Raw genomic sequence first — 14,529 nt, 5'->3', positions numbered from 1 at the left:
ACGTCCCTCTCCCGTACCTTCTCACCCAACTCACCGCCGCATCGAACGATGTATAAACCACTGAACACAGCTCAGCGTCTATGCCATCGTTCACAGATGCCCCTTTTGAATAAGAAAGATGGTGTATCAACCGAAACTTGTTCGGTTCCCTCTTGGGGACTACCCCAAGAGGAGACACCACAAAATCCGCCAAGGGAGGTTCCTGAAAAGGACCCGCCATCCTGCCTAGGCTGACTTCTTTTGCAATTTTTTCCGAAACCACCCCTGGATTCCTCATGGCCGAAGGCAAATTTTTCGTCGAGAATGGAACGTCGTGCAATGGGGGCGGAATGTAAAAAACGGCCCGAAAACCCTCGAGTAACAATGTGGCCTTTTCTCTGTCAGGATACCTATTTAGGAACCTGACCATCCCTTCCAGTCTCACCAGCGTCGTCCCTTTTTCCAAGCCCCCCTGTGGCTTTTCCTTTTCCCTTCTTAAAGCATTTAGATGCTCCGTGTGACCCGGCATTGCAATGGGAGCAGATGTGCTTAAATCTGCACCCTTGCCCGAATTTGCATTGGCCATCATTAAATTGCCAACACAAACCGATCCTGTTACCCCCAAACTGTCCCACTTGGTTTCCCCCTTGAGAGGTAGATGCCGGGCCTGACGGCCCGGCTCTTCCGTGAAAGGACTGCCCGTAGCGACTTGGCGCCATCACCCGTAACCATAAACCGATGTCCTTCTGGTCCCATCGGATTGACGGTCTTATCGCCTTCCTTTGCCTAAACTGCTTATCGTATCTTAACCATGTTTGACCCCCATACACTCGATGCGCTTCTCCTATTAAGTCTAGGTAGCAGAAAAGGCCCGAGCAGTTATCCGGCGCCCTCTCCCCTATGACACTTGCTAAGATCGCAAAAGTCTGCAACCAGTTATTAAAAGTCTGAGGAATTAAACGCCACCTGCGTTTTTCTTCTTCCTCCTTTTTAAACTCCGTTCTTTTGCCTTTGTCTAAATTGAATTTTTCCAAAGGCAGGAGGGAGAATATTTCCACATATTCGTCCCTCCAAATCTTCTCCCTAACCTCCTTTTTTAAATGGGCCCCTAAGGGACCCTCGAAGCATACATACACTTCACCCTTAGCCCTATCGTCCAAACGCACCGCTTCCCCTTCCTTTTCTGTTTGTACCGCCACCGCAACTCCCGACGCCGTTTCCTCTACACCCACCAAACACCCTCCCAACGTACTTACCCTACTGGATGATGCTGGCAGCGAACTACTCCAAGCCGCAACAGGCGACGGTCCAATGCCTGACCCCCCGCTACCTCTTGCCTGTTCTCCCCCAGTCACCCCGGAGGGGGCGGCCATTGAAACCCCCCCTACGGACGACTCGCTATACATCGTGCTATGAGCCAAAACAGGCAATCCCGCCGTCCCCATCTCCTGCCTCCGTAAAAATTCCCACATACACCCTACCAATGCCCTCATCTCACTGTCCCCCCCACGTACCCCGGAAAAACCGACGCCACTACTGTCTATACCTAAATTAACCCCGGCGGGCACAGATCTAGACAAAGCATTGCAAGTATTTTGTGTAATGTGTAACTCACCGGGCTGCATAGGAGCTGTGGGCCCACCAGCCGCCGATCCGTCTTCATGTCGACTCGTCCCGGAATGCATCCACGTTCCGCTCGGTCCCTCCGATTCCTCTGCCGACTGCCGCCTCTCCGCTGCGCGCGCAGCCGCCCCGCTCAAACTCAAGAGACCGGCATTAGGCACAACACCTGGACCAGCCTGACGCTGTCCCCCACTGAGCTCCGAACTCTGCTCCTCCCGATCCCTGGCCTCCTGGCCGGCCCCCCCACTGAGTCCACACTGCTCCTCACCTGCAGCTCTGGACCCCCTACTGGCTATTCCTCCAGGTCTTCCCGACGAGCCGGGGCAGGGGCGCTCCTTTCTGCTACTGATGCTGGAACGCCCCCCCCTCTCCCTGCTCCTGCAGCCGACTGTGCAGCCGCAGGCCCCGCCCCCCTCTCGGCACGGGCACCTGAGCTGAACGCTGCGCTACGCCGCCGAGCAGGATTCCTCCCGGCCCTGCTCCCCCCGGCTGCCGTTGCGGGGGGCAACACGGCCGGAGGTACCACGGGTGGACTCCTTGTGCAGCGCCGGCGCACAGGCACGTGCTCGGGGCTAAGCCTCTCCGGCGCACGCGCCCGACGCGGCTTCCTCTCCGGAACCACCGCCGCTCCCTCCTCACCCTCACGTGCCAAACTCTCCAGCCACGCGATGCCTCTGTCAGCCGCCGCCGCCTGGATCCGCTCCATCAGCGCCTCCATTCCACACCGATCTCGTCCGCTTCGGGCTCTTCCTGCTCACTCCACCCGCCGGTCTTCTCCTGGGATATCTTCTCCTCACGTAAGTCTTCTTCTTCAGACTTCTCCTGCTGGTCTTCTTCTTTCTCCCGCTGGTCCTCACTTTCCTCACAGGTCTTCACTCTTCACTTTTCTCTTCACTCTTCTCCCCGTCCGGCTCCAGGTCCGTCTTCTTCCTCTGCTGCACCCAGAATGACTCCTCCCCTTCCCTTCGCGCTCTTTCTATCCCATAATCCTTCACTCCCCCCTCTTTAACCCCTCCCCTTCTAACATCATCCTATCCTTGTTATTTTTTAAAACCATTAACCCCTTCCTCCCCTTTAACCCCGTCATGTCTGCCTCTACCTACAGCCCTGCGGGCTCCGGTTCCGGCCTCCCTATAGCTGTATCTTGCTTATTCATCACGGTAAGGTTGCTGGGTAATGTATACAGTGATGAATATACTGCGAATCATAAACCATTAGTGAGCATGCACCCTGCTTGCTTTACCAAGTTTCTGTGTGTTGTTTGGGATGCTTTTTGATGTAATAAAAGTTACATGTGAGATCTAAAATCTACTCTGCCTCTGTGATGTTGGTTTAGGATTGGTGATTTAAAACGACAACCAATGTGTTTGCTCTCGAAAAGTTAGTCGTTGTATCTCTCTATATTTTGACATAGACGATGCCAAGGCAGAAGAGCATCTTGTGAAGTTGTTTGTGGAGGAAACAGACGTCATTGCTTTAACTGACTGTAGTAATTGTGAATTTATACATGTGGGTGATATAAGTAATACATGGTTTTTAGCATAGCTAAAGTTGGTAATTGTAAAATGAGTTGTGAAAGCATACATCATTTTCTGCAATGGTTACGTTTTTCACACATCAAAGTATTGAAATGCGTGACTCTAAACTCCAATAGTGGATAGACACAAGGTTTGCAGAGATATAATGTACACAAATTAGAGCTTCTTGCCATTGCAAAATGCAGGCCTACTCTTGCATTTCTTAAGATACTAACAAGGAACTTGTGTAGCCGACCCATTTGCAGATACATATAGCTGCAACTTCTAAGTACATGTTTGTAACTAGCAATCATCTGAAATATGCGCACACAGGTATAAGGCTCTGTTATTCAATTACCTGTAGCATGGCGGTACTCAGTGAGGAGGCGGGCAGCCAAATCCACCACCGGCTCAGGAGATCTGAGACGAGGGACCTCCTCTCGGGCAACCTCCGGCTCCGGAGATAAAGGAGCCGGGCTTTCCCAAGCTGCAAAGAAGGTAAAATCCTATAAGCAGACTGTTACTGCAAACATTTTTGAATATGTATTTAAATCCTCCTCGAAACTTACCAGAGTGTCCCTACAAGGCATTTGGTGGTGGATTTGAGGGCTGGGTGTCTTGCCTCTGCGTTGGTGCCATTGCAGGGCGTCGCCCAGCCCTTCTTTGTGATGTTTCACCTGGGTGGAGAAAAAGCAAGTACACAATCAATATTGGCGATAAAGTGTTTTTTTATTCTTTCTGTTTAAAAAAACAACAAAAAAATAAATAAAAAATTGTTTTGATTTCGACATCTAAATGCATACCTTTGTGTAAGATTTGTATAGCATAGTTGTCTTCATTATGTACACGGAATAGCAAAAGCACATGGGCAAACAACCAAAGACAAAATCAGGAGGACTAGTGCAGATGATTTTTTTTTTTTTGGGGGGGGGACCCCATGTAAAAGGTCTAGAGCATTAATTAGCCAATTACTGCTTCTAATTTGTGGAGCCTGGCGTCAAACATCAGTTGTTTCTTGTGTGTGTTGTATGCCACTTTCACTATAATGTTGATGTTCCTGCCAATGTTGCGAACGTGCGTTTGTAAGCGTGCGTTTGTGTGCATAATTCCGGCTCCAAAATATTGCTGAAAAAAGCTCGGAAACTTTCACAACAGAAAGTCACGCCCACGAGTCACATGCGCCAATCAGACTACATTCTTAACATACGCAAAAACTTACCTTCTTCCCGCCGCCGAATTTCCCACCTCATGCGCCGTAGCCGGATCAGGTCTTTAGTTTTGAGATCACTCCAGCACTTCTGGAGTTGCTATCGGCTCCGCATGGTGTTAAACCTTGCTGCCATTGCCAGTAAAATCTGTCTCAGCACTTCAGTCTTATGACTGCTGGGATGTGCATAGGACCCAAGCCTCCCGTCGTAATCCATCTGGTCCATCATCTGGACCAGAAGGCAAGTTTTGGCATGTCTCGTTCTGCTACTAAGAAATCTCAAAATGGCGCCTGGGTGTGACTTTCGCGCCACGTTCAGACACCTGTTTCGCGCGTCTTTTATGCGGGGTGGGGTAGACAATAATGACACCATACGCACGCCTGACTCCTCCTATGTTGTCTTCTATATATTTGTTGCCCGCTGCAGTGCAGTTACACTTGTTTTTTTATTGCGCTGAGGCGCACGCCCAAGCAGTACTTTGGGCGGCGAAACCATTTTATGGGCGACACTTACATAAACTGAGATGTACGCCTATCTTCGGGATACAACACTTGTCTTCTCTTACTCGTCTTTTGAACTCCAACTGTACGCTATGAACATGCTACTAAATGGATATCTGAATAATTTCAGAAAGGTAGTAATGAGGATCGACTAAAGAACAAAGACCGCACATTTGGGCGATCTTTTACAACCTTACAAATCCACCGTAAACTATTTTGCGCCCCGTATCGTGTCCGAAGGGCCATATCCGCTCCCATAAAGTAACCCAAATTCCGAACACCATGTGGTTGTTGCGAAGCAATATTGTGAAGGTGTGCTGAGGATGTGCAGTGAACAACTACTAAAAGGAGTGTTGCGAGCGCCCGTGTGGGCACTTTGGGGAATGGTGATACTTACTGACTAGTTGAGAACGGGCCAGATCTATCCAAACTTTTTAACAACAGCAGCAGCATTTATGCTGCTTCATCCAAACTTGTGAAACGAGCTATGCTGGGCCATTTTTCTAAACAGCACTAATAGAGATCTTGAAGGAAGGAATATATATTGCAGGCCAAGATAAGGTGATATACACAGCACCATATAAACAATGCTCTGTGCTTAGGATGATGCATCCAAACTACATAGGCAAGGCCAGCATGGCCAACATTACTTCTACTTGCATGTTTTTTTGTAGCAAAAATACAAGGACTTATGTCTCCTGCTCCAAAAACACAGCTTCATCAATCGTGGTTGAGGATGGAGGGTGTATTACGAAATATGTCACATTTTTCACAATGCTTTGTGAACTCATGTGCCGAGTATGCAATGCCACTGAGTAGGACTCCTGCAAGGCAAAGGGCAAAGAGGCAGGTCTAAATTAGCCTCTCTATGAAAGCCATGGGCTTGTGTTGTGGAAGACAATACTTTGTGCGTCAAAAATCCTCTGGTCAACTGAATTATCATGAAAGCTTTAGCGAACACGTCCCACCAGCTTTACATTAGAAAATGTAAAAAAAAGGAATGCTACCTCTGACACAATGGTGCCAGAATTTTGGATCAGACATTCTTGAATGAGAGCCTTGAAGAAGGCTGCCATAGCCTAAATGTGTGGGCACATCAAGTAGGCACCTAGTCATGAATGCAAACCAGAAGGATAGCAAGCTATAGACAATGGCATTTTCTGGAGCGCAATGCGTTTGCCTGTGAGAAGAAAACTACAATAACAGAAATAATCATCTGAGAATGGCATGAAAAATTCCAAGATATAACAGAAAACTCATACAATATATTTGTGGACAAAGTAAAAACAAAATAAAAAAAAAATTTGAACAAAAAACCACCTACACTAATAAAGAAAAAATGCTATTGAACACCCGCACGCACAATGCACAGTTTTGACCCAGACACTTATAGCAGGCTGCACAAAGTTCACGGATGCACATTGTTTATTTGTGTTTACAACAATACACACCCGGAACACAGCATGGAGTGCTTAATGCAAAGGGAAAGACACAAAAGCATTTAGGCTTAGGATAAAAAAAAAAAAATACATTGCTACCTATTGGGTCGTTCACACGACCGGACTCCCGTGCTGCGTGTCCCATAGGAGCCAATGTTAAGATCAGCACAGTACGGACCAAACAGCCACGCATGTCCTTTTTTCTGTCTTGCGGGCGTTCGCACGCAGGAAAAACACGGACATATGAACACTTCATAGGAAATACATGGTTTTAATAGGCGCGCGGTTTTCTGAACACGCCCATCTGAACCCACCCTCATTGTTACTAATTAGAGGTGAGCGAGCACCAAAATGCTCGGGTGCTCGTTACTCGAGTCAAACTTCCTGCGATGCTCGAGGGTTCGTTTCGAGTAACAAACCCCATTGAAGTCAATGGGCGACTCGAGCATTTTTGTATATCGCCGATGCTTGCTAAGGTTTTCATTTGTGAAAATCTGGGAAATTCAAGAAAGTGATGGGATCGACACAGAAACGGATAGGGCAGGCGAGGTGCTACATGTTGGGCTGCATCTCAAGTTCACAGGTCCCACTATTAAGCCACAATAGCGGCAAGAGTGGCCCCTCCCTAACAAGTTTTACCTCTGAAAAACCCTCATTAGCAAGGCATACCTTAGCTAAGCACCACACTACCTCCAACAAAGCACAATCACTGCCTGCATGACACTCCGCTGCCACTTCTCCTGGGTTACATGCTGCCCAACCCCCCCGCACGACCCAGTGTCCACAGCGCACACCAAAGTGTCCCTGCGCAGCCTTCAGCTGCCCTCATGCCACACGCTGGCTTCATAGCCACACCACCCTCATGTCTATTTATAAGTGCGTCTGCCATGAGGAGGAACCGGAGGCACACACTGCAGAGGGTTGGCAGGGCCAGGCAGCGACCCTCTTTAAAAGGGGCGGGGCGATAGCCCACAATGCTGTACAGAAGCAATGAGAACTCCAATCCTGTGCCACCTCCGTCAGGAGCTGCAAACGTGGGCATAGCAATGGGGAATCCATGTGCCACACAGTATTCATTCTGTCAAGGTGTCACATAGCTCAATCCACACTGCAAGGGGAAAGCCGTCAGCGCTCTGCCCCCTACCCAAGTCAGTCAGTGCCTTTGTGCCAGACAGGTCAAACACCGCAATGGGAACTAAGTTTGCACCAACAGCATAGGTGGGTCCTAGAAAACCAAAGACAGGAACCAAAAATAGATCTGAGCGGCCAAACATGGCAGACTTGCCCCGCGCCCACGGCATAGGCCTCGGCCCACAGATTCAGCAATCCTAGGCTGGAAGCGGACTTTCACTGCATCCAGGACATAGGCCTCTGCACAAACCCTCAGCAATTGCGTGCCTACAGCGGACTCCAATGCTAGCGTAGCTGTGAACGTCTCATTAGCGCTGTATTGCTCCTGTAGTTTGTCCAATGCAGTGCCCCGGATAGTAGAGCTAACGTCAGATTAAATACAGGTGGGCTTCGGCCCACACTGCATGCCCCAGTCAGACTGGGGTTCTTTATAAGTAGACACAGGCAGGTACAACTCCGTGTGGACCGACAGCATGGGTGGGTCCCAGGAAGCCACCGGCGTTACATAAATAAATCCCATTGCATAGCCCAGCACGGCTGAGGTAACGTCAGATTAAAAGCAGGTGGATTTCGGCCCACACTGCATGTCCCAGTCAGACTGGGATTTTTTTATAAGTAGACACAGGCAGGTACAACTCCCTAATGTGAGGTCCGTGTGGACCCAAAGCATGGGTGGCTCCCTGGAACCCACCGACGGTACATAAACAAATCCCATTGCAGTGCCCAGCACAGCTGAGGTAATGTCAGATTAAATGCAGGTGGGCTTCGGTCCACACTGCATGCCTCAGTCTGACCAGGGTTTTTAATACATAGACACTGGCAGGTACAAATCCGTAATGTGAAGTCCCTGTGGACCCACAGCATGGTTGGCTCCCTGGAACCCATCGGCGGTACATAAATGTATCCCATTGCAGTGCCCTGCTCAGCAGAGCTAACGTCAGATACAATACAGGTGGGCTTCGGCCCACAGTGCATGCCCCAGTCAGACTGGTAATATGTACCTTAACAGTAACCGCGTTGGTGGGAATGTGGTCGCGACTGCGGACCTAGTAGCGCGGTTTTATTTAGTTGGTTTTCGGAATGTGGCCATGATTAAGTGGGCCGTGGCGGGGGGATGGTGCTGGGGCTCTCTTGTTGTGTCGTTAAAGGTGAAATTCTTGGACTGCCACCAGACGGACCAATGCAAAGGTATTTGCCAAGAATGTTTTCATTGTTGGAGGAGGGGGATGTTTTTGAGGCACTACGTGTCCTCTCCACGTGTCCGTGGTTATATGCACCTTAACAGTAACCGCGTTGGTGGGAAATGGCCTCGCCGCCATCATGTCTTTGGGAAGCCTCCGTTTCCACACCCCAGTGACATAGCATTAGCAGCGTATAGGCAGAGCCCAGAATTAGTAACATTTTAGCGGTAGCATTAGGGACAGGCCCCAGTAACATATCACTAGCAGCAGTAAAGGGGGAGCACAGTATTAGTTCCATTTCAGTAGTAGTAGCAGTCAAGACAGGCCCCAGTAACATATCACTAGCAGCAGTATAAGGGGAACACAGTATTAGTTCCATTTCAGTAATAGTAGCAGTCAAGACAGGCCCCAGTAACATATCACTAGCAGCAGTATAGGGGGAACACAGTATTAGTTCTATTTCAGTAATAGTAGCAGTCAATACAGGCCCCAGTAACATATCACTAGCAGCAGTATAGGGGGAGCACAGTATTAGTTCCATTTCAGTAATAGTAGCAGTCAAGACAGGCCCCAGTAACATATCACTAGCAGCAGTAAAGGGGGAGCACAGTATTAGTTCCATTTCAGTAGTAGTAGCAGTCTGGACAGGCCCCAGTAACATATCACTAGCAGCAGTATGGGGGGAGCACAGTATTAGTTCCATTTCAGTAGTAGTAGCAGTCAAGACAGGCCACAGTAACATTCCCGTTGCAGCAGCTTAGGGAGATAACAGTCTCTTTCACATTTCAGTAGTTGCAGTATAGACAAGGCCCCAGTTACATTTATGTAGCAAAAGTGTAGGCCAACCCCACACACCTTGCTGTACCATGAGTGCAGGCGAAGCCCATAAAAATTACTAGGATTACACTGTAGGCAAGGGCCCAAAAAAATTGGTGTACCAACAGTACTAATGTACCTCAGAAAAATTGCCCATGCCCAACCAAGAGGTCATGTGAAACCCATTAATCGCTTTGGTTACTGTGGCTTAATTTGTAACTAGGCCTGGAGGCAGCCCAGTTAAAATAAAAATTGGTTCAGGTGCAAGTTTCAACGCTTTAATGAGAATTGAAACGTAAAAACATTGTTTACAAAAGTAATATGACTGAGCCTTGTGGGCCTAAGAAAAATTGCCCGTTCGGCGTGATTACGTGAGGTTTCAGGAGGAGGAGCAGGAGGAGGAGGATGAATATAATACACAGATTGATGAAGCCAAAAGGTCCCCGTTTTTTATGGTGATAGAGAACGATGCTTCCATCTGCGGGTGCAGCCTACGTATTGTTTAGGTACCGCTGCTGTCCGCTGGTGGAGAAGAGAAGTCTGGGGAAATCCAGGCTTTGTTCGTCTTTATGAGTGTAAGCCTGTCGGCACTGTCAGTTGACAGGCGGGTACGCTTATTCGTGATAATTCCCCCAGCCGCACTAACACCCTCACTGAGAAGACGCTAGCCGCAGGGCAAGCAAGCACCTCCAGGGCATACAGCGCGAGTTCAGGCCACGTGCCCAGCTTCGACACCCAGTAGTTGCAGGGAGCAGAGGCGTCACGGAGGACGGTCGTGCGATCGGCTACATACTCCCTCACCATCCTTTTACAGTGCTCCCGCCGACTCAGCCTTGACTTGGGAGAGGTGACACAGTCTTGCTGGGGAGCCATAAAGCTGGCAAAGGCCTTGGAGAGTGTTCCCCTGCCTGCGCTGTACATGCTGCCTGATCTCCGCGCCTCCCCTGCTACCTGGCCCTCGGAACTGCACCTTCTGCCACTAGCGCTGTCGGATGGGAATTTTACCATCAGTTTGTCCACCAGGGTCCTGTGGTATAGCATCACTCTCGAACCCCTTTCCTCTTCGGGTATGAGAGTGGGCAGAATGCGTGTAACGCGAGGGTCACAAGAAAGGCATCCTAACATGAAGTCCGCCATGTGTGCCAGGGTACCTGTATGCAACACATGGCTGTCCTCACTAGGAAGATCACTTTCAGGATCCTCCTCCTCCTCAGGCCATACACGCTGAAAGGATGACAGGCAAGCAGCATGGGTACCCTCAGCAGTGGGCCAAGCTGTCTCTTCCCCCTCCTCCTCATGCTCCTCCCCCTCCTCCTCAAAACGCGCTGAGATATAGACATGAGGGTGCTCTGACTATCCAGCGACATACTGTCTTCCCCCGCCTCCGTTTCCGAGCGCAAAGCGTCTGCCTTTATGCTTTGCAGGGAACTTCTCAAGAGGCATAGCAGAGGAATGGTGACGCTAATGATTGCAGCATCGCCGCTCACCATCTGGGTAGACTCCTCAAAGTTTCCAAGGAACTGGCAGATGTCTGCCAACCAGGCCCACTCTTCTGTAAAGAATTGAGGAGGCTGACTCCCACTACGCCGCCCATGTTGGAGTTGGTATTCCACTATAGCTCTACGCTGCTCATAGAGCCTGGCCAACATGTGGAGCGTAGAGTTTCCCCGTGTGGGCACGTCGCACAGCAGTCGGTGCATTGGCAGCGTCCGTGTTGGACTTGCGGAAATGTGCGCTGACCTGGCGCACCTTTCCGAGCACGCTGACCCGGCGCACCTTTCCGAGCAGGTCTGACAAGCGTGGGTAACTTTTCAGAAACCGCTGAACCACCAAATTAAAGACGTGGGCCTGGCATGGCACGTGCGTGAGGCTGCCGAGCTGCAGAGCTGCCACCAGGTTACGGCCGTTGTCACACACGACCATGCCTGGTTGGAGGCTCAGCGGCGAAATCCAGAGGTCGGTCTGCTCTGTCAGACCCTGCAGCAGTTCGTGGGCCGTGTGCCTCTTCTCTCCTAAGCTGAGTAGTTTCAGCACGACCTGCTGACGCTTGCCCACCGCTGTGCTGCCACGTCGCGCGACACCGACTGCTGGCAACGTGCTGCTGCTGACACATCTTGATTGCGAGACAGAGGTTGCGTAGGAGGAGGAGGGTGGTTTAGTGGAGGAAGCATACACCGCCGCAGATCCCACCACCGAGCTGGGGCCCGCAATTCTAGGGGTGGGTAGGACGTGAGCGGTCCCAGGCTTTGACTCGGTCCCAGCCTCCACTACCATTACTTGCATCGCTCTACAGCCAAGGCTTATTCTTCATTTGATTTTAGGCCCCAATTTGCCACTGTGGTCCATCTGTGGTACTCTTTAAAAAGAGTACCAAACATTAAAAAGAGGTTTATCATAAAAACATTTTAAAAAATAGGTCAATTTCTGATACATTCTGATTAGAGATAAGCGAGCATGCTCGTCTGAGCTTGAAGCTCGTTCAATCATTAGCCTACTCGAGATACTCGTTACTCGGTAAAAAAAACAAAAAAATACATGCTCACCTCCCTTCGGGCTGCAGGGCTCAGCCGCGTCTTCTCCTGGCTGTCCCCAGATTTCTAGTTCTGAGCTATCAGCAGCCGGGGATTTAAAATCCCCACCCCTGGTAGCTCTAATTGTGATTGGCTGAGTGCTTAGCCAATCACAATCAGAGCTACCAGCAAGCTGGGACTTTAAATCCCTGCATGCTGATAGCTCAGCAGCGCTACAGAGGCAGGGACACTGCGAGAAGTCGCTGCTGAGCACCAGCAGCCTGTTAAAATAGTGTAAAAAAAAAAAAATACTCACCTCTCTTTAGCTGCTGGGGCTCAGCCGCAACTTCAGCCGCTGTCCCTGACTCTGTAGTTCTGGGCTATCAGCAGCCGAGGAGTTAAAATCGATCCAAAAAGACTGTGCACATTTTACACTGTCTATTTTTGGCTTAAAGCGTGCAGAAAATATACTTAGTGTGTGTCTTCTTGATCCGCACTATATAAAAAGACTGTGCACATTTTACACTGTCTATTTTGGGCTTAAAGCCTATGTGAAATACCCTTAGTGTGTGTCCTATTGATTCGCACTATATAACAAGACTGTGAACAGTTTACACTGTCTATTTTTGGCTTATAGCGCACGTAAAATACCCGTAGTGTGTGTCTCCTCGATCCGCACTATATAACAAGACTGTACACATTTTACACGGTCTATTTTTGGCTTAAAGCGTACGTGAAATACCCTTAGTGTGTGTCCTGTGGATGCGCACTATATAACAAGACTGTGCACATTTTACACAGTCTCTTTTTGGCTTAAAGCATACGTGAAATACCCTTACTGTGTGTCCTCTCGATCCGCACTATATAATAAGACTGTACACAATTTTACACTGCTAATTTTTGGCTAAAAGCATATGTAAAATACCCCAGTTGTGTGTCCTGTCGATCCGCACTATATAACAAGACTGTGCACATTTTACACTGTCAATTTTGGGCTTAAAGGGGTTGTCTCGCGAAAGCAAGTGGGGTTAAGCACTTCTGTATGGCCATATACATGCACTTTGTAATATACATCGTGCATTAAATATGTGCCATACAGAAGTTATATACTCCTCTTCCCTGCGCTGGCGTCCCCGTCTCCATGGTCTAATTTCAGCGTCTAATCGCCCGATTAGACGCGCTTGCGCGGAAGGGTCTTCTCCCTTCTGGTCGGTCCGGGCAAGAGCGGTGTTCTGGCTCCGCCCCCTTTTACGCGTCATCGCGTAGCTCCGCCCCGTTACGTGTGCCGATTCCAGCCAATCAGGAGGCTGGAATCGGCAATGGACCACACAGAGCCCGCGGTGCATCGTGGGTGAAGATCCTGGCGGCCATCTTGGAGGAAAAGAAGGAAGAAGTTGCAGAGAGGGGATTCGGGTAAGTAAAATGTTTTTTTTTTAATTTCAACACATTCCTTGGGTTTGTCCTGCGCTGAACGGGGGGCCTATGCAAAAAAAAAAAAACGTTTCGGAGCGGGACAACCCCTTTAAAGCGTACGTAAAATACCCTTAGTGTCAGAACCGGCAACTCTCGGGGCCTCTGTGCCCGCACTGCCAGTCCTGCCACCCGGGTTGCAGGAGTGTGGCGCAGGGGAACCCCGGTTCTAGTGATATCCCCTGGCCGTTGTAACTCTGGTCACAGCTGGGTTGCTAGGGACGCAGTGGGTGCCGCCCCGGGGCGCGTCCCCATTACTATGACTACCAGGCGTGCTTCCTTGGCATCCGTCTGCTCAGCTAGGCTGTTCCCAGCGTCTCCTTGATTGGGTCCTGCTGCTGTCAGGCTCCCCGCACCAATCAGCTGCTCGGGCGGGAGTTCTGACAGCATTTAAATGTGTCTGTTTCCTTCCAGCATTGCCAGTGTTAGTTTGGTCTTCCAGCTGCACCCGCGTATTGTTTTGACTCCTGTTGTGACCCCGGCTTTCTGACTTCTGCTTTTTGGACTTGACTTTGTTTTTGCCTGACCCCTTTGTACCGCGTACCCTCCTATTGCCGACCCAGATAGTCTGACCATTCTACTGTTTGTTTGTCTCCAGTGTCTGTTTGTCTCTCCCGTGTCCCGCTTCCCTAGTGAGTGTAGGGACCGCCGCCCAGTTGTCGCCCTGGGGGTTAGCCCAGGGGGGCAAGTAGGCAAGGACAGGGGTTGCGGGTTCTCTCAGGGACTTCCATTATCCCGGACCCTGTCCTGGCACTTAGTGTGTGTCCTGTTGATCCGCATCTATATAACAAGACTGTACACATTTTACACTGTCTATTTGTGATTGGTTGGCCGGATCAGGTGACCTAGGATCATAAAAACTGAGGTCACACGGAGGCTGGGTTAGATGAGGGACAGAGCTGCTGAAAATGAGGGAGAGCGTTAGTGTAGGTTAGAAGGAGCGTTTAGGCAGGGAATACATCTTCAAAAAACCCAACAGTCCTTTTTAGGACTTCAACTCCACTTTTGTGCATCATCAGTTCGGCTGCCTGGGACCAGTAGTGCGCACAAAGCATTCACAAGCATCCCAACTGTATACTTCATACTGTTACTGTTTTGGCTGAAAGCATTTGCATAATAGTCCCCAGTGTGTGTCCTATATAAGAAGACTGTGCA

General features: G+C 49.7%; 1 protein-coding gene across 1 annotated transcript in view; it reads right to left on the bottom strand.

The window, feature by feature from the left end:
• The window catches only part of LOC136573434 (vomeronasal type-2 receptor 26-like), a 92,765-nt gene extending 92,545 nt beyond the window's left edge, over positions 1-220 (bottom strand). The window contains exon 1 of the mRNA XM_066574724.1: positions 35-220. Coding sequence (XP_066430821.1) covers positions 35-220 — 186 coding nt within the window. The remainder of the gene's footprint in view (positions 1-34) is intronic.
• Positions 221-14,529: the final 14,309 nt, after the last annotated feature.

This window comes from Eleutherodactylus coqui, chromosome 7 (genome assembly GCF_035609145.1).
Source record: "Eleutherodactylus coqui strain aEleCoq1 chromosome 7, aEleCoq1.hap1, whole genome shotgun sequence".
Taxonomy (NCBI): domain Eukaryota; kingdom Metazoa; phylum Chordata; class Amphibia; order Anura; family Eleutherodactylidae; genus Eleutherodactylus; species Eleutherodactylus coqui.
This window is presented reverse-complemented; position numbering and strand designations above follow the sequence as displayed.